Here is a 20,483-nt window from a genome sequence, read left to right on the forward strand (position 1 = left end):
CGGCCGCCTGGAAAGCCCGGGATGGGAGATCGTAGTAGCGTCGGCGGGTTATAGGTCGAAGCCATGTGGCTACCAGTTGGGCCGCTTGCTGATAGGGTACCCCCTTGCCCCGCAGTGTCATGCAGAGGCTCAGGCACAGCCGGTCTAGGGCTTCCAGGGGGTGGGAGGGCATATAGCCGCCCACGTGCTTTGTCTTTCTCCCTTGCTGGGAGTCCATCTTTAAGTATGCCTCACGTGTCCCGTGTGCTTGCGGGTTGTGTAATCCAAGAAGCTGGTTTGTGGTTATGCTGTTCCTGTCAGGCAGGAGACCGGGATATCCCCCACCGGTCTGGAGGGGGGGGGGGGGAGATAGGAAGTCTGCAACATTTTCCGGGGGATCTGGTGCCGTAGAGAGCGGCCGTTTCTCCACGCTTCCCACTCCAGCAGGCCTCAGTCAGTGTTTACTTTGTGTACCTCCGACAGGCTCCTGACGGGTATCACCCAATACCGGAGTGCACCCTCGACGTGGGTAGTGCTCCCTGGGAGGTTTTTGAGCATTGTAATAATAATGCCTTATTTGTTGCTCGCCTAGCCAGAGCTCCTTTCCCCTGCGTCCGTGCAGCTTGGCGGTCAGACTCCGCCCCTAGAGCATATATAAATTTAAAACACTAAAAATAAAACAAATACAGCACTCACAAATTACTGATGCTTAGAAAACAGGTTTAATTTCCCAGCAGAAAAAATAAAAATCTATTAGATAAAAAAAAAAAAATAAAATATTACCCTTGCCAACAAACTATAGTCAATACATTTCAATCATGCAGATTAGAAAGGATTGGCTTAATCTCATGAAATGGCTTACAAAAAGTATGGAACATATGCAAGACCACATACTGTATACTCCGCAACAGGTGAAAGCATTAATTACTGGTTGTCCACTCCCATAAGGCCTCTTGTAATATGGAATAATATACTTATTCAATAAGTGGCAATAGGTATTTTATTACCAAATGGGTATATCCAAAAATACTCTTAAAAGGGCAAAAAAAGATAAAAAAAAAAAAGGAAAACGAAAATAAATACTAATAAGGTATATACACCCCCCCCCCAAAAAAATAAGTCCTAAACTATATACATACAGTGTTTATTGGGTGGATCTACCCATTGTACAGCGCTACGGAATCTGATGGCGCTATATGAATAATCTCGCCAGTGGCAGACGTACAAGTATACCGGAATCCAGTGCCTGTGAAAGTTCAAGGTGGTTGATACTTCACCGATTTTACTGCTCTTTTGTGGTTGTGTGGATGAATATATTCAATCTTGATCTGGTAGAGCGCGAAGACCTAATTCAGACAGGGCCACGTACGCTGAAACCCATCTTCCCTTCGATGCCCCTCTTTTTGGATATACATAAAATGGTAATGAAATGCCCAGTACTACTTTTATATTAATCAATATTACAAGAGGACTTCTGGGAGTGGACTTCCATTCAGTAAATTTAGGCTTTTCCACCTGTTGGAGTATATTTGATCTTACATGTGCTACATGTCCTTATGTTGCATACTTTTTGCAAGCTATGGTGATGAGGCAATCCTTTCTAAACTGGTGTATATTACATGATTGAAATTTATTGACGCTAGTTTGTCTGCAAGCGTGATTTTATTGCTTTACACTTTATATAAAAAAAAATATTTTTTCCCAATTGAGAAATGAAACCACATTTTGTCTAAGCATCTATTATTTGTGAGTGATGTATTATTGGTGTATATAATTTGGGGATTTTTTGGAGTGTGAGCCCCCAATACCAGCACCCCCATAGTTTTTATTTAGTTTATATAGAATTTAATAGCCATTGCTGTTACCTTGCTCTGCCACTGGATTTGGACCTTATTATAAAAGCATACACCATTTTACACCCTATTCAAATGATTTCATATGGTTTTAGATTACAGGTCCTTTGAAAACAAGTTTTAGAAATGTGTGTATTTATAAATGCACAACACGGCAATGCAGGGGCACTCCTGAAGATGTAGCACATCCATGGCTCAACTGGGACCAGTTACTAGAGTGTGAACTTCCTTTGAAGACTTCCCAACAGTCTCATGCCATCGAATATAGCAGTCATTTCTTCCCAAGTCCTTTTTTGTTTTACATAGACCAATATTCCGCATCTGCAGATATATAGGACTACTCCTAGAATCCGTATAAGACTATATATCGATCACCTCTTTCGACTCCTATCCCCTCTCACCCCGATTAGTCAGGTCTGCGGATATTGACAAGGAGTCTTTCAGTTCATTATTGTTGTACTCCTATCTCTTCACTATAAAATGTTGGCTCCTACATTTGCAACTGCCTTTTAATAGCTTTACCACGTGTTCAATACCCAGTAATATTTGTGAGCAAAGTCTTTTGTAACGTACTGAAACATATTCCTAAAAAAACCAAAAAACACAAAAGTTCAATACTGAACATCGATAGATCCATACAGAAAATTCAGTCAAGCCAACATTTGCATAATTTTAAATTTATTGCATTTGTTTTACATTTACAGAATGAAGGAATGGCAAAATATAAAAGGAGAATTTCACACCATTACACAAAAATGTAATTTTAATTTCCTGCACCCCCCCAAAAAAACAAAAACAAAAATACATTTGGCAAAACATTCAGTGCAATTAATCCCAGAAAGGACTCGTATTATTTCACTTTGGCTTGATTGGTACCTATCCTACAGCTACAAAGTACTGAGAGAATGCACAAGATGAGATGAGATACATCGAGAGAAAAGGACAAACCTTACACAAGAACAAAAAGCAAATAGTTTATACCAGGGATCCTTCTGGGGAGATTTCAACATGGACCAACTTCTTATAATACGAAGGACACATCCTTAGAATTATGGGCTTTCAATTAATATTTTTGGTTAAACTTTTCAAATTATCACAATCGATTAGAATTTTTTTTTTTTTTTTTTTTAAATGATTTATCTACAAAACTTCCCACAGGCGTTAATGCGGACATCTGTAGAAAAATAATTTGAAAGTTCTTCTGACAGATTGAATGATGATCTGAAAAGGATTATCCAAAGAATTAAATCGAGGCCGTAGTAGATTCGAAAATAGCTCCACTCAGTGGCATTTAAACACACAAAGTTTTATGGACAACTCAAGCAGAAGTATTAAAAAGTTCTTTGGATGTTGCGTTTTTACGTTTACAAGTAACCAGTACAATGAAATCGAGCATGGCTCAATTCAGAAATGACAAAACAAAGAATGACTTTGCACAACTGTAGCAGTCCTGCCAGTGATTTCATGTACACAGAACAGATAGAAAATGCAGTATTTTGTTAAAACGATTGCTTTCTTCACTGCCATGATTAGGACTATGAATATTTCAGAAGAAGAAAAAAAAGTTAATATAGAGATAGGCCTCCCAAAGTAGTCAACACCAGTGATAACGACAACATCTACAGATGTTCTAGCTGACCCAGATCTTTGATCAGATTGACATATTAACAGACATTGGGTTGAAGAACGTATATGGGTTTAGGTCTTATCGATCTGTAATCTGAAAGACACCAACCACCCAGATACAAAAAACAAACACTGTTTAGCAGTATCAGTAATGGGCATCTTGGCTGAACTGGGACTCAAATGAAAAGGCATAACCAGGTAATTGACTGCAAGCCAAGTTGTTTTCCCAGATTGTTTGGGGTATTCTAGAGGAGACAAGTCCTACTTTAATACGAAAATGGAGAACAAAAGCACACATTTTCACACACTATTCATAAACAAGTTATTTTTATTAATTCCATTTTACATAAGGGATGGATTGCTAGCTCCTGGGGTTCATGTGGCCAAGTATTAGTCTACAGAATGTAGAACAGGATTTGACAAACTCCTAACTGTCTTGCACAAGTCTTCTAATACTACCACCGTTATTTTGCTCAAACTCCCCCCCCCCCCCCCCCCCAAAAAAAAAACACACGATTTCAAAATCAGGTCATCGTTTATCTTCAAACGTGACGCCATTCAGATAATATTCAGACATTCAAATGGAAATGCCAGTCAAACCAGTCACGGTCACTTTATTTTAAACATGAGCTGAACGCATGGTTATAAAGTCTGATTGCAAAAACGTTGGTCTGAATAGGAACGGGTTCCATCCTCGCATGAAACATATTATATAAAAATACGTACTTGGACCAGGTTTCTGAAAGGAATCCAAAGTTCTAAATAACTGCCCTGTTCAGACTTTTACTGCAATAAAGAACTAGTCCTGAGCAAAGGCACATACATGGAACATGATTAAAGTCTGTATAGAACATCACGGTTTGGAGCCATTCCAATTAAAGATAACTACATCCCATGGATTTAAATGGAAACAAAAAAAGGACATAAGGTCTACTTTGGAGGTTTATATACAAATATTAAATGATGCAGTCTATTCATTTGCTGCACGCTAATAATTTATTCAGATCGAGACAACATTTTACAATAGAATCAGTCACAAAAATCACATAGAAAAGGGAGGTCCGGCCATAAAAAGATATTCAATAAATATTTAAACCAGTCAAAAACGTTCCTGTATCTGTCCACAATGCTGGAAATCCATTGTATCCAGCTAGGTGTGTGGGTTTAAAAGTATCTGTTAATGTAGTTAGTAAAGATGTACTATGAGGAGAGAGGGAAGAGATCTGGAGAAAAAGCAGGCGACAATTTGTTGTTTTTATGAGAATTACAATGGGACAGTTGGACGGGGCATTCTACGAGGAGCTGTTTATTAAGGAAAGCTGGAGGCCAGAGGGTTAACACCATATATACAGAATAAGCATAAATAAAAAATAAAAAGCGGATCTTTACTTTTCTGAATAGTTTTAAACCAGTTTTCCATGATAAATGGCTCTAACAATGTTAGCAAGAGACTTCTGTATTTTCAGAAAAATTCTATGGATAAAGTAAAAAAAAAAAAAAAAAAAAAATCAAATACAAACTCTGCAAAACTAGCAGAAAGTTATTGTGTAGCAGCTTGCAAGCATTATACCCGTAGGCGATCACGTGAATTCTCTGCTCCGTAATAAATAAAATATTGTATTTGGTCTCCTTTGTAGTGCTTGCACTTTACCCAGGCAGTAATTACTATATTACTGGTAAATAAATATATATCTACGCTATACAGTGGGGCAATCTACCGTGCGAGGACCTTGAAAAGGTGGACTGGCAGGACGTGATCCCTCAAACAGGCACGTTTTTCTTACAAAGCACAGTGACGGTCACAGCTGCTCCATTTAAAAACATATCCACAACTGAGAAACTGTCTGCAGCATGTTCTACTCATTCCCAATTATTACAGTGTAAAATAAAAAAACAAACAAAAAAAAAAAATGTTGCCTACAAGAATGATCTAAGAACGGCTATCATCTTCGATGACTGTGCTCTGGTTTCAGCGTCCATTGACATGGTGACCACATAGGCTGCTGATGGCACAGGCTGGGATAATCACATATATGAACATTAGAACAAACACTGCGATGCTCGACTTAGACAATGTAAATGTCTGTGGACTTAATTTCGTGCATCAGGACTGTGCATCATGGGAAATGTGGCTGAAATGTCTAAAAACCTATAAATTGTATGGCAGAAAAGAACAATCCAGCACTATACTTCGGGTGACAGACAGAATTAACAAGATATTATTTTTTCCAACTGGAGGAAGCCAAGACTGAAAAAAAAAAAAAAAAAAAAAAAAATAAGATTTAACTGTATGAAACAATTCTAGTATAAGCTAACAGATTAAACAAAAAAATAAAAAATCTGTTTCGAGGCTTTGATTGTTAAGTACACAAATAGTACACAGTACTTAAACCGAAAACAGCACGGGTGTTAACGGGGGCATGGTATACAATTACCAACTTTCCCCCACATTGTACCTGAATGATGAGAAGAACAGTGTTTGGTAACCCTTTAACAGTTTTTAAAAGAATGAATTTGAAAGAACCAGATGCGCCTCCATGGCAAATCAATGGAGAGAATCTATTTACGCAAGAAAGAAAAATCTGAATTTTTATAAAGGCATCTTTATGAGGCAGAGGTCAGGAACAGAATGGGGTATGATTTTTCTATATGGTCTCTGCAGAGTTCTGCACAAAAGATTCTTCTTCATTCAGAAGATCTTGAGCCCAGCTCAAGTCTAAACCTAATGTAGGTAATTTTACCATTCTGGTGAAATATTCTACAAAAAACAAAAACAAATTACAAGGAAGACTGTGGCTAGTCCAATTACGCGGAAGTTTCCCAACTTCTATCAACTGGTAGAAAGATTTCAAAGAGGCCGTTTGGCTGCTCAATGACAACATCCCCCGAGTAAGTGATGGAACACCAGAATCATTAGAGCACAAGACAATACCTGTAAATGGATATTAACATAATAGGTCACATTTTATCTTCTCACTGCAACATTAACATTTTCCACCAAACAAGTTCAGAAAACACTGCACAAATGGACATTCTGAAAGGTTATTTGATTGGTATCTGACTGTACTTGAATCTTCGGATCCACTTAGTGCTTGTGGTTCTTCTGTGAGCAGTTACTCACTCTTACTAGGTGGTCGACTAAGTACATCTTTTAATCTTGTGCGTTAGACAAACATACCACTGAATATAAAAAACAAAAACACAACAAAAATACCACTTTTAGGCCGCTGGAGGGCAGAGAGATTACTTTTACAGAACGTCAAGAGTTAGATGACCAAGTGTTGGAACTGTCAGCCAAACAACTTAAAGACCTAGCAGCGATATCTCAGTCCCTCATCTTCTCAGAATCAGTAGAAGGTCCATAAATTACATGTCATGGTGTTCGGGTGATATTGGCCATAACGTTTCTGAAAGTCTGAATTTTTTTTTTGTTCTCAAAATATCTAAAGGGAGGTCTCTTGAACAACGTAAGAGTGTCCACCCTCTGAACGAAAAAAGCCACCGTAGCTTTCGTCCATCTCCTCTTTTCCCAGGATTTGGGTGTCTCCATTTAAAAAACCATTGCAAGGTTTTTCTGCAATTGCCGCTTTTGGACAGTCCTGTAAAAAATAAAAATACAAGCTCAACTCAGAAGGTGAATTTTTCTTATAATCTGATCAAAATGTGTCTCAGTGGTCAATTGGGACCTCTACATCAATAAAGCTGGTGGACAAGTGAACCCTATTTAGGCTTTAATACTGCTAAACAGATTGACACATTACACACCACAAGCACATCCATCATATTAACTATGTACATTAACACAAGTGAAAGCAGTGGAATGAGTCAGGAGAGTTCAGCATCTTGCTTTGTACTACACTGCATTTAAATCCAAATGTATATTGTGTCATTCACGTTTCAAACATTCTAGCAGCTATTTAATAGATTAACTCCCATCTGTTGTAGACCATATTATGCCAGGCTGGTTACTTAAAGTACACCCAGTCCTTAACATTTTTTTAATTAAAAAGATCGACTATTCAGTCGATTAGGGAGAGCAGTAAGGGGGAATGGGAAGTTTTTTAACAGAGCATTATTTAATGACTGATGGATAATGCTTAGTAGCAAGATTTTGGATTTGAATTTTATTTTTAGTAAGAATAGGGTTGGGGACTATAGGAAGGTTTTAGATCAGGGTTAGGAATAAAGATTAGGGTTATATGCGGAGGGTAAGGATAATGTTTTGAGTTAAGTATTGAAGACATAGAATTATGGTTTTGAATTATAGCCCACGGCTAAGATTGCATTAGGCCAGGGCATGGCAAACAAAGGAGCTGAAGCGATCAGCTGTGAGATAAACCTGAATGAAGGGCACCTCTTTTGTTCTGGTTAGAGTAACCTTTTCTGGCATGGTTACCTCACCCCTCCTTGCTTTGCTGGCATGGTGGTGGAGGAGAAGAGAAAAGATGATAAACTAACCTTCAATCTAGTGTAGAGACCTATAAAACCAGCCATCTGATCCTCTTCTAGTGACATCATTGCCTTCACTGGAGGGGTAAGGATGTCCAGGAGGACTAGCCAAGTGTAAGACTTGGGCAGCACTGGTGGAAGGGAGGGGGGTTGATCACTGTCATTGGTAATCTGTCGCCAGCATGCTATAAAATACTAGTGCTGTGCCCTACAAATCTGCTACAGGTAGCTTCAGGACCCTCAGATATATATTTAGGAATGATACATAGCCAGAACGTGACCCAGTGTACCTGTAGAAGTCTGATGGAGCGATGTTCTCCTACCTCTGCAATGTGTGGCACCCCAAAACGGAGCTTCTCCTTGTATCTCTCCGGTAAGAAAAACAAAAGCTTTGGAAGAACGAGGTAGACCGTGCGTGGGTCAATGTCTGCTCCTTTCATTGGACCTAAGCCAAAAAAAAAAAAAAAACACGATATTGGAAAATTGGATTTATACTTTAGCACTGAAAATATTAATTTACTTTAATAAAACAAGGATATCTGTGTGCCCAAGAGCCATGGTCTTATTGGCAAACTAAATATTAATACTGTATACAGTCAGAATAATTATATAAAAAACAGATAGCCGCTGGATACCTGGACCGCCATCATCTTAAACGGTCACACCAAGAACCAGAATAACTTGGGATAATTGCCAAGGTAAAGGTGTAAAGACACTCGCATGTCCGATCTCCTATACATCCAGGGTGTGTGGGCAGCGTGCATGCATCGCGCACACCAAATTGCATACACACAGTCAGAGGCTCGGGAGAACACAAAGCTTCACAAACAAAAACAAACAGGGCTGTGTACAATTTTTAGCAGATGCTATGATTGATAGCGATTAGTAACTGCAGCTAGGAGTAAACCCTACTAGGCACAATATATGGGTTGAGAAAAAAAAATCCCTGTAAAGACCAGAATGATCCTTGCATTCAGTGAAAATCACGTGCATTGAAAAATCTATAGTTTGGGCAGTGTTAAAAAGTTCATATATTACCATCAGAGAAGATCTAAAACAAATATGCAAAAATAGAAAAAAAAAAAAAATTAAAAAAGTCACTACATTGAATTAGTATATGAGAGTTGTTCTGAAAGTAATGCCCATTTGAGATTTCCCCCGAAAAGGTGGTGAAACTGGTATTGAAGACAAAACACATAGTGGAAGGCCATCAACAGCCGTCCCAGATAAATACAAAAACATGGTGGGCGAATTGGGTTGGGCAGTTCAACAGTTCTGAACACACGTGGAAAGCCAACAAGAAAAAAAACGTTTGCACTTGCTCAGTCAAATAAAGGAAAGTATTCTAGGGCAGAGCTTTCATGATACAGGTGAAGTGAAGTACCCCATCAGATGCTGGTAACGAAGTGTCACAGAGACTTTTATTCAAAGTTTGGCTTGGACAAGTGGGTTCAGCAATGGCACAGATTTATCGCCACTAGATGAGAATAACTTGCATAGTACCATGTTGTAGATAAAGAGTTACTCTAGTTCCAAACGTCTTGTGTTGTTAATAAAGGAATTATGTCCTGACAGTCATTACTTTCAGTACAACCCTAGCACATTGGAAATCTAATCCAATTGAGAAAAAAAAAAAAATATATAAAAAGTAATCACCAGTATTTTACCTACAAAACCATTTCTCCTGGTACAGAACAGCAATAGTGCTACAGGTTTGTGGACAACACAGAGATTGGAAAAAGTTGTCCAGAAAGAAAACATATACTCAGTGCCACAGACAATCGATATCCCAGAGAAAACTTAACAAAAATAATGTTACTACAAACCAAACTCCTGCTCCTTACCTGTAAGCAGACTCACAAGGATTCCCACTATCACCACCGTGGTGGAGTTGTGAGCGCTGTACCACATGTAGGACAGAGAGTAGAACTTGGCCAGGCCGGTGACACTGTAACGAAGACAGGGATTGTAAACTCACAATAAAGACGAATAAAAAAAAAAAATAAAAAACCTGCACTAGTTTTCGCATAAATCAAGCCGTGCTAGTTTCAGGGGTCAAAGTCCAGCAACTTTAACCCCTTAACGACCAAACTTCTGGAATAAAAGGGAATCATGACATGTCACACATGTCATGTGTCCTTAAGGGGTTAAAGCCAAGTGCAGGAGAGTCCAGAATTTTATTTATTTTTTTTAAGAAGAACGGTCTGTGAATATCTACTGATCATGAGAACTTGTCCCTTGCCTTTAGAATCTTTATACTCTACAGAAAACACTATAAATGCAGAATTTTGACAATGTCACGCATTGCAGGCTCCGCACAGAGCCTGAAAACCCTCATTAATCTGCTTTATCTCACAGTAAATGCAGATTATTGAAAACATCCCCAAAAGATCTTGAGTTACCTCTTTTGAGCAGTGTTAGTGGTCAACAGGGTTGTCATCACGGCTGTGGTGAGATTGCCAGCCTCAGGTATACTGGTGACATTTAGTATAGGCGAAGAGACCATGGACATTCTCGATACAAAGCTTCCAATTCCAATCCAAAAGGCCATTGCGAGTCCCGCCACTAAACCACTAATCGCACCCTAAATGTAGAACGGGAAGTCAGTGAACTCTGAACCACTAACAGACTTGCATGGGACCGCTAGATTAATAAATGGCTATATCATTTAACGTGCTTACACCCCTTTTCACGTGTGTCATCCATCACAAAAACTACTGAATAGTTCTTAAAGCAGCACGGTCATGCCGAACTTATTTTTCCCCAATCGCTTCCTCTTCTCTCCCCCTCAGGATCTGTTCTCCGTTTCTTTCCATCTAAACTAATTTTCTTTAAAACATAAGACAAAGTAGTCCTTACTTTGTCTTATGTATTTTTCTTATGCTTGACCCGCTCTGACCCACTTCCTGTAGGTCAGAAATTTTTCTTCCACAATACTCACCCTTTCCTCCGTGATCTCACGAGGCCTGCTTTCATTATTCACGAACGTCCTGTCATTTAGGCAGGACGTTGGCGAAACTACTGAATTTCGTCCAAACAGAATGAGAACAGCTTATCCATTCGTGTTCGGACGACATTCAGTACTTTTTTCGGTCGGCACGAAATTCCGATCTGATCCGTGCTGCGGCTGCATCTTACAGCCGCTTAGTAGATGGCTCCTTAATTCCCATGGTATCAGGGAGCCATCTACTAAAAGGCTTACAGTAGAAGGTTGGTCTTTCAGCCAACTTTACCAATACAAAGTAAAAATTGCCAAGTATTCGTAATCTGCCCCTACTTGCTATACCGCGAGTAGGTGCATGTATACTAAACAGTGAGCAGCCTGTGGCTGCTCGCGGTTGAAAAAAAATAAAAAAAAATAGATAAAGCACCCTGCCCTCCTTCCCAATAAATGTCCCCATGGTGGCATCTATTAAACTAGCGGGGGGGGGGGGGGGGGAGTGAGAGACATAGTCCGAGCCTCCACTATTGCCCCGCGAGAAGGGGTTATTCATAGGGGAGTCCCCATTTGCCCCCACCCATGGGCCACAGGTGGAGGCCTTAAATGGCAATGGAGGGACCTATTGTCCTCCACTCATGGGCCACGGGTGGCAGTGACAATGGGGCGGGGGAGGTGGGAGACCTATTGTCCTCCCCCCACCTATGGGCGACGGGTGGGATCTAAATGTAAAAATACCCCCCCCTCCCCCCCAGTGACTAGGGGTCCAATGCTTCTCTATATCAGATTGCCACAACATAAGCGGTGTTTCCTCAGTGGTACTCTATGAGAAGCACCTTATTGGACAAATAAATCAGACTTTATGACAGCACAGGAATAGGAGGAGATTTGGACAGAAGTGAACTGAGTTTTTATGGCGTATTTTGAAGATTTTCAAAACCATACAAAGGGATCCAGTATTTTAAAAAGAATATAAAACATTTAATAAACCATAATAAATGTGAGTTTCTTTAAATATCCCACTACATTGTAGTGTCATACAATGTATACACACAGATACAGAATATCCCCCCCCCCCCCCCCCATGAAATAAAATATACACACACACACACAGATACAGAATATCCCCCACCATGAAATAAAATATACACACCGATACAGAATATCAATTCATGGGTTACAGACTCACAATGGAATTGGTGAAAGGGAAGAATATTCCAAGGCAGAAGAGACCGAGGAGGGGTCCTCCAATCATTCCAAAAATACTAAGAGCAGCCTGTGAAGGTAGATTGGGAAGAAAACATTGATGAAATCATACGATTACTGAAAGGTTCTGAAATTCTGCAGACAGTGTTTACATTGAATGAACCCAGAGAGACACCCAAGATCAGCAAGAGTTGCTCTCTGTCCATGTTCTACCATATGATCCGGGGCAAAGCAACCGCATGGTGATAGAATAGCCAGAATGAAGATAATCTGATCCATGGATTCAATCACTCAGCAGTGTCAGAGTTTGAACATGTGGGCCAGGTATTCCCATGAACACCATGTTAAATGTCTTACATGGTTTAGGAAGCATGAATTATGTGCTAAATTGGAGCGGAAAGGAGTTAAAAGGGGTCGGCCAACTCCCCCCTTCCACAATGAGCATTTCATAAAGACAAACCTCATGAAACACTCACAATGACCGTGCTGGAATTTCAATGAACTATATACTGAGACATGGTAGAAAACCGTTTGTCTCAGTATTTTTCTTACGCTTGACAAAACGAGGAGCCACCACGGTCAATGTTTGTCATTTCCCTTAGCCATCCCTAATGGGCCTCGCGGGACCCTCCATAGACCTCAAGGTTCTACTCTCCTGCATTGTGAGAGCACGGCGACATGGACTCCTGGCAGATCAAGTACCAGGAGCTGGAGAGGGGCAAAATGCTGCACATACAGACACCGGGCACCAGAACCATTGGTCATGTACAAAAGGTAACATTTTAGGAAGATTTCATTAGCAGGCATCAAAACTTGTGTCCCAATAATTGGAAGTGGCAAAAAAAAAAATAAAAAAAAAAATAGATTAGTTTTGATGCAGCTACATATGAAGGGGTACTTTCTCTTTCCTAGATTTATGAGTTTTTTCTATCCCCAATATTTAACAAATGTTAAAATCCACACCACTGGATTTACCCCTATTCCTGGAACCGAGTCAGTCTACTTTACCTGCCAGTCAATCATTGTCATAAGCGCTGTCCTTTATACCTGCAGCATAACAGACAGACGCAGCCCTATAATCACAGGTTTAGTTCTACTGCAATACTGGAGATACACAGAGCCTTTCCAGTTAGTTTAATAGTAAATAGGTCTCACCTGCAGCACTGAGCCCATCAGAGAGGAAATATAGGCCATGCCAAGGCACAGGAGACCATATCCCAGAGCTGAAATAGACAAAATGATATCAAACCAAGTGCCACTGTTGCCATTACAACCAGAAAATAATAAAAATGAAAAAAAAAGTGTGCCTCCTCAGAAGTTGTAAGACATTCTTTGCTTGCTTTTAGAATGGTTATTTTTATATAACTCTAAATGTTATAGCTCGACATCGGGGGGAGCTACATTTTACCCCCTCCCAGGACTAGATTGACCATCTAGTAAGGATATAGATCATCATTACCAGACGATCCCGGGACATTGTAGTAACCTCTAGCAAAATGCCCCGGGGATTGTCTGGCAATGATAGAGGTTACTACAATGCCCCGAGGATAATCTGGTAACGATACAGATTACTAAAATGCCCCCAAGGGATTGATCAACTGGTAGTTTTAGTAACAATACCCACCAAGAACCTTTGACAGCATAGTAGCCCGTGACTCCGACAGATGTGGGAAGTGCGGTTTAATGAAATCCTCCATAGTTACCGTTGCTAAGGAATTAAATGCAGAGGAGATGGTACTGGGAATATAATAGGTAAAGAATTACTCGTGCAGTTAGATATTATAATACCAATTCATATAATTTATAGTTATATATAGTTACACACCACTGTAACAGAAGATTACCTGAGCGCTCCACTGAAAAGACAAGCAACGAACAGCCCAGGCAGACCAGGGAGATCCTTCAGAATGTCCATCACAAAGTAAAGGACCATCTAGAGCAGGACGAAGAGCGAGTATGAGAACGACTGAAACGGGAATTCTTAAGGAAGGATACAGAGTGAGCACACGAAAATGACAAACCCAACAGAGAAAGAATGGTGATCACATGGGTAAATAATGCAGATGGTTTGAATCTCACAGCTCCTCACCTGATCCGGCGTGGAGATAATTTCTGGGTTGAGGATTTCATTTTTTTGGTAATAGGCGAACATGACGAGCCCCGTAATACAGCCGAAGCAGAGCACCAGCTGCTGGCACGGAAACACGGCATAGCAGGACCTGGTAAAGGAGAATAAACAGATTGCATGGCCAAGGACGAACGAGTATCTCCTTTACATGGAACCAGGGATGGAAAGCCCACACCATATTGGTTTATGTTCCCATATTTGCTATAGAGTCTCAGGTTTTGGAGCTTGGTGGGGAATTCTGCCCTGAACAGAAAATGACTCCGTCTGCTTGCTAACTTAGCCCTGCTGAGAGATCGAGCGCTATGGACACCCGATTTTGGGAATATTAGATTAAGTCTGTTTTATGTATGTAGAAAGCCTGAACTAAACCTCTCACAGATCCAGGTATTGTGATCACGTATAGCAGGGATTTTATAGTAACGCAGGTCGGGAGTAAAGGATGACATCGTGGGCTTATGGAGCAAAACAAATGCATTTATGAATATTCATTTTTGGCTAAGAATAAAAATGCCACTGTAGTAATTATGGTGCTCAGAATGGCCCTTTAAAGGAACGTCCTCCCCCAATTTTGTAAAATAACTATTTAGTAGATATGCCCCAATGAAAACATGCATTTCATTCTGTATTTATACGAAGGTGAGTAGGGGGGGGGGGGGGATCTAAAAAGCTCACGAAGGCTGCATATCTCGCATTCCTCCATTCTATCCCCAGCACAGACCTTCAGTGCACCAAATATAGGTGGGAGTCGGAGATGTCCTTTCAGGAATATTAACTCACCCTGTCTAACAGTAACCCAACCTGGGGTGTGTCTTTACTCCACCAATGACTGGTCTGTACGAGGTGGCAAATTACAGCATATAATGCGATGACTCAGTAGAGAGCAGTCTGCTGGTCTGCTTTAACCCCTTAAGGACATATGACATGTGTGACATGTCATGATTCCCTTTTATTCCAGAAGTTTGGTCCTTAAGGGGTTAAACCACCAATTAACAATCAATGGTTTATTGATTAATGATAGCCTGGGAGAAAGGAGGGGACAACAATCCAGGATGGAGAGGCTGAAGGTGTTCAACTGGGCCAGTCATTCACTACATATGGATGGAAAGCTTGGCAAATTTATAGAAGGTCACGTCATTCAGCGCTCTCAGTATTGGGCTTCCCGACTAAAAACTCATACTGGAAAGTAAGTCCTCACACCATAACTACTTCAATCCGATTAAGTTGTTATTGTGCCTGGAATAGTCCTTTAAGACTGTTCCTTTAAACTAAAAATGTTAACTGGAATAAACATCCCCTGCAAATAAGACCCTAGAAAATATTTTTTGTGGGTTTCTAAGTAAGATTTTTTTTGATGGGGGACAGGATATGATTAAGTTGAGAATTTCCAGGTGTACAGTCGATAGAAGTCATTGTAATCATCCATCACTCACAATTTGGCCTCCCTCTCTGTGCGGGAGCTGAGGTATCGCTGCACCTGGGCCTGATTCACCCCGTACAGAGACAGCATCATGAAGATTCCTCCAATACCGAGAGACCAAATAGAATGGCGTGTAAATGGGTCCGGGTTCCAGCTACAAAACAAACAGTGGAGGGAGACAATGAAATACATGCCAATAGCAGTCCCCTAAACCACAGTTTACCAGTGAGCTTGTTTGTGGGGTTCAGAAAAACCTAAAATATATTATTTCTTTCCTTCAAAAACACAATAAAGCATACTCTATTTTAAAGTTGCTCGTGCCTTTCGGGGGTCTTTGCATGGTGCAGTGGAAGGTAGGTTTACTTACCTGAAGCTGTCCATCATGGCCCCTGCCATCTTTTTCCTGAAAGCCTTGTTCAGTTCCCTGTGCTGTACTCTCGCGCATGAGGTACACTTGCAAGAGTACAGCACTGAGGTCTATGAAGGATCCCGCAAGACCTTCCATAGAGAACATCTCGCGATGAGAGACTATGCCTATATCCCACGGCTGCTCCGATTGGACAACATTTGACAGACACTCTGGCTTTTGTCAAACGCAGACTTTACAATAGGACAAAGTGGTCCCAGCTTTGTTGTATAAATCTTTGGATTTTTGCTGGAATTTCAATTAAATCCCAATGCCCCGATTATATTGATGTATATTAAAGCCGCTGCCTCTCTGTCTGCGTGCGCAGTGTTACACAACTCAAGCTTACATAGAGTCTGCAAGGTTCACTGGTGAGCTTGACAGTCACAGGTTGCTACTGGGACTGTGACCCTGCTCAAATGCCCTCTTTTATTCACCAAAACATTAAATTGACAGTTGGAGAAACTTGAGAAAAAAAAAATTATAATTATATATATCTATCTCTCTCTCTCTCAACAACCCATCAATGAAATGTTCTTTCAACCATTAAGTACATTTAACTCCAAGGAACACAAGCATGTATATTTTTCCTGCAGGTCATTGGTGGTGGAGGCCAATCAGAGGCCTTTCGCTAAGTTGTCGTACAGGGAAGGCAGGTGCCCAGCGTGCCAGTCACACCACAGAGCTGCCTGAGCGACGGTCAGTGTCGGAGTGACTGCTGGTGTCTCAGACAGCCAGAAAGGGGTTTCTTGCCCAGTTATAAAAGAGTGCTTATTTCTATTGAAATCTGCACTTTTATAAACGGTCACGAGTAGGACAAACCCCAGACACAAAGCACTTCAACAAGCTACAACAGAGGTAGAGGACATTTGGTATGATTACAGAATGTTTCACATCAACAGATTTTCTGAATGTTTGTTAACATAACATAGCAGAGGTGGAAAACATATTTAAAAAGGGACAATAAAGAAAAAAAAATAAAAAAAATAAAATAAACTAAAATTGAATTCAGTAAAAGTTCCAGAGATAACGTATTGTCCCGGCAAGCAGCCCAGGACAGCTTACGGAGACTTGAATTAGCAAGGCAAGTAAATTCACAGCGGATTGCCAACACTCACTTTATGCCAGAGATCTTGCCATTTTCAGTGGCGATTTGCCACACTTCGCTGATGCTGCCCACTTTCATGGTACCAACTATAATCACAGCGAGCTGTCCGGCAAACATCACCATGGTCTGGATAACATCTGTCCAGATGACGGCTTTCAGACCCCCCTGGTGGGAGAAGAGAGGATCGTCAGATTACTGCCAGCCAGACCAACTGGTTCTGCAGAAACAGGTCTGAAAACTAGATATACCAGGAACACAGACTGTCCATTCCATGGTTAGTGTTCAGACAGAATGTGCACCAAGATCCTTGTTTTTTGTATTTTTTAACATATTAGAACAAAGTCCAAGTTTCCACACTTCATCCTATAATGAATGCGCTCATTCGTAAAAAATCCAGTAAGTACCTGAGTAGCACACTCACTGCAGCTCCCCACACCTCCTATAACCCACACTACCTGAGCAGCATGCTCACTGCAGCTCCCCACACCTCCTATAACCCACACTACCTGAGCAGCATGCTCACTGCAGCTCCCCACACCTCCTATAACACACACTACCTGAGCAGCATGCTCACTGCAGCTCCCCACACCTCCTATAACCCACACTACCTGAGCAGCATGCTCACTGCAGCTCCCCACACCTCCTATAACACACACTACCTGAGCAGCATGCTCACTGCAGCTCCCCACACCTCCTATAACACACACTACCTGAGCAGCACACTCACTGCAGCTCCCCACACCTCCTATAACCCACAGTACCTGAGCAGCACGCTAACTGCAGCTCCTCACACCTCCTATAACCCACACTACCTGAGCAACACACTCACTGCAGCTCCAAAACACCTCCTATAACACACACTACCTGAGCAACACGCGTACTGCAGCTCCCCACACCTCCTATAACCCACACTACCTGAGCAGCACACTCACAGCAGCTCCCCACACCTCCTATAACACACACTCCCTGAGCAGCACATTCACTGCAGCTCCCCATATCTCCTATAACACACATTACCTGAGCAGCACACTCACTGCAGCTCCCCACACCTCCTATAACACACACTGCCTGAGCAGCACACTCACTGCAGCTCCCCACACCTCCTATAACTCACACTACCTGAGCAGCACGCTAACTGCAGCTCCCCTCACCACCTATAACCCACACTACCAGAGCAGCACACTCACTGCAGCTCCCCACACCTCCTATAACACACACTACCAGAGCAGCACTGACTGCAGCTTCCCACACCTCCTATAACCCACACTACCCGAGCAGCACACTCACTGCAGCTCCTCACACCTCCTATAACCCACACTACAGCTCCCCACACCTCCTATAACCCACACTACATGAACAGCACACTCCCTTCAGCTCCCCACACCTCCTATAACACACACTACCTGAGCAGCACGCCCACTGCAGCTCCCCACACCTCCTATAACGCACACTACCTGAGCAGCACGCTCACTGTAGCCCCCCACACCTCCTATAACCCACACTACAGCTCCCCACACCTCCTATGACCCACACTACATGAACAACACGCTCCCTTCAGCTCCCCACACCTCCTATAACGCACACTACCTGAGCAGCACGCTCACTGCAGCTCCCCACACCTCCTATAACACACACTACCTGAGCAGCACGCCCACTGCAGCTCCCCACACCTCCTATAACACACACTACCTGAGCAGCACGCCCACTGCAGCTCCCCACACCTCCTATAACACACACTACCTGAGCAGCACACTCACTGCAGTTCCTTGGATCTTCTTTAACGGACAGTTAAAAATGCTTATTTCAGGCCCCCAGAAAGTTTCCATGAGCATGAGTCAATTACACAAAATGAATAAAAGCTCACCAATGTAGTGTATAGTGTACAGACCAATCCCATTGTTAACACTGTCCCCCAGAGGCTAAATCCAGTAACTGCAAAAAACATAAGGGGAATCATTGTATCAATGTAACAAATAGTCAAACACTATATTTAATTCATTACAATAACACAGTTAAATAGATACAATCAATGGCATGATAAAGGCGACCCCCACAATGGCAGATCCACATCCATAGAAACAGCTTAACGAAACATGAGGATAATAATGTAACCTGTATCATTAAATTTGTCGCCTCTCAATTGCAATAAATGAGTGAATTCTCCTGTAACTATACAATTTGCTTTTCACAAAATTCCAAGGTTATCCAATCAACTGAAATTAAGAGGAAATTTCCAAAAATCGAATTTAGTTTTAAGAGACACTATGGACAGCTACACAGCTCGGCTGCATTTGATTTCATTTTGGCCTTTGTAGAGATTTCATACTGTAATTGTGAGCTGAGCTGCGAGGAGGCAGCGTTCAGAAGGGGACAGCCAGGTAGCGGGCAGTGGAGGGTCCCTTTAAGTCAGCCCCAGAGAACATTTAAACCATTAGGTAGGTTCCAGCTCACATGTTAACAAAGAGTGCAGAGTTTGGCTTTTGGGGCTGACAATCAATGCATTTAGTATTCACTCATAGCTTCCTTTCCCTGGTGCATTTAATAGAAGAGCTTCCTGCCATAGTTACCTTGTTCCCTTTCAAGAGGAAACCTGGGTGCAATCCAACCCCTGCTCTCTGTATTACACTGGTTTGTCACCCAGTGCTACGTGCTTGGTGTGGAGTGTGAATAGGCTACACAAAGGGACAGTCTCCTGCACAGAAATACCCTTGCGATATAATCCTAACGCAGTCCCCCACTCCCCCCCAATTACCAGATTAGTAAAAAAAACTAATTGAGGGGCTGTTCGCCTGTAAATTATATTATCCTTGTACCTATATAATGATCCCAGCAGTATTGTGTGTAATAACCAGATCTCCGCTATACGGGGGGCTGCCACACCTTCTGATTAAAATCCCCCTGTCCTGTAGGATGTAATGCTATAGCCATTACCAACTACAATAGCGATGTGAGTACCTGCATTGAAAGCCAGTGCCGGCGCATACAGGACCACACCCATGTAAATCACCTGCAGGAAACAGAAAGGGGGTTAACAAAGGGTTCACAATGTGCGCTTAATATTTAACCCCATCGTGACTGATGGCACAGCCATGCAAGCAAGCACGGAGATAACAGAATGAACGCCGAACAAATATCTAAAACATCCGCTGTGAATGGATGGACACAGGGAACAGAAAAATAAATGAAGGAAATTTTTTTTTTTACTTTTTAAAGAGAGTTATTCTGCTTTCAGTTTGTAAAGATCCTAAAGGAACGCTCCCATGAGGGTTTCATTCAGTTCCCCTATGTTACTCTGAAGAAAGCTACATTGAAGCCACAGCGAGAACATTGGGAGGTTTTATTTCTCCCATTGCTTTTGATGAGAGACCAATTA

General features: G+C 41.6%; 1 protein-coding gene across 1 annotated transcript in view; it reads right to left on the minus strand.

Moving 5' to 3' along the window:
• Positions 1 to 5,838: 5,838 nt before the first annotated feature.
• SLC5A6 (solute carrier family 5 member 6) overlaps positions 5,839 to 20,483 on the minus strand; it is a 32,803-nt gene continuing 18,158 nt past the window's right edge. The window contains exons 4-16 of the mRNA XM_063440773.1: positions 20,066 to 20,117; positions 18,975 to 19,042; positions 17,121 to 17,275; positions 15,610 to 15,750; positions 14,141 to 14,270; positions 13,896 to 13,984; positions 13,676 to 13,788; positions 13,207 to 13,274; positions 12,035 to 12,121; positions 10,310 to 10,491; positions 9,752 to 9,855; positions 8,231 to 8,352; positions 5,839 to 7,057 (exon numbers count right to left, since the gene is read on the minus strand). Of these exons, the coding sequence (XP_063296843.1) occupies positions 6,902 to 7,057; positions 8,231 to 8,352; positions 9,752 to 9,855; positions 10,310 to 10,491; positions 12,035 to 12,121; positions 13,207 to 13,274; positions 13,676 to 13,788; positions 13,896 to 13,984; positions 14,141 to 14,270; positions 15,610 to 15,750; positions 17,121 to 17,275; positions 18,975 to 19,042; positions 20,066 to 20,117 (1,467 nt within the window). The 3' untranslated portion in view covers positions 5,839 to 6,901. The remainder of the gene's footprint in view (positions 7,058 to 8,230; positions 8,353 to 9,751; positions 9,856 to 10,309; positions 10,492 to 12,034; positions 12,122 to 13,206; positions 13,275 to 13,675; positions 13,789 to 13,895; positions 13,985 to 14,140; positions 14,271 to 15,609; positions 15,751 to 17,120; positions 17,276 to 18,974; positions 19,043 to 20,065; positions 20,118 to 20,483) is intronic.

Source organism: Pelobates fuscus, chromosome 2 (assembly GCF_036172605.1).
Source record: "Pelobates fuscus isolate aPelFus1 chromosome 2, aPelFus1.pri, whole genome shotgun sequence".
Taxonomy (NCBI): domain Eukaryota; kingdom Metazoa; phylum Chordata; class Amphibia; order Anura; family Pelobatidae; genus Pelobates; species Pelobates fuscus.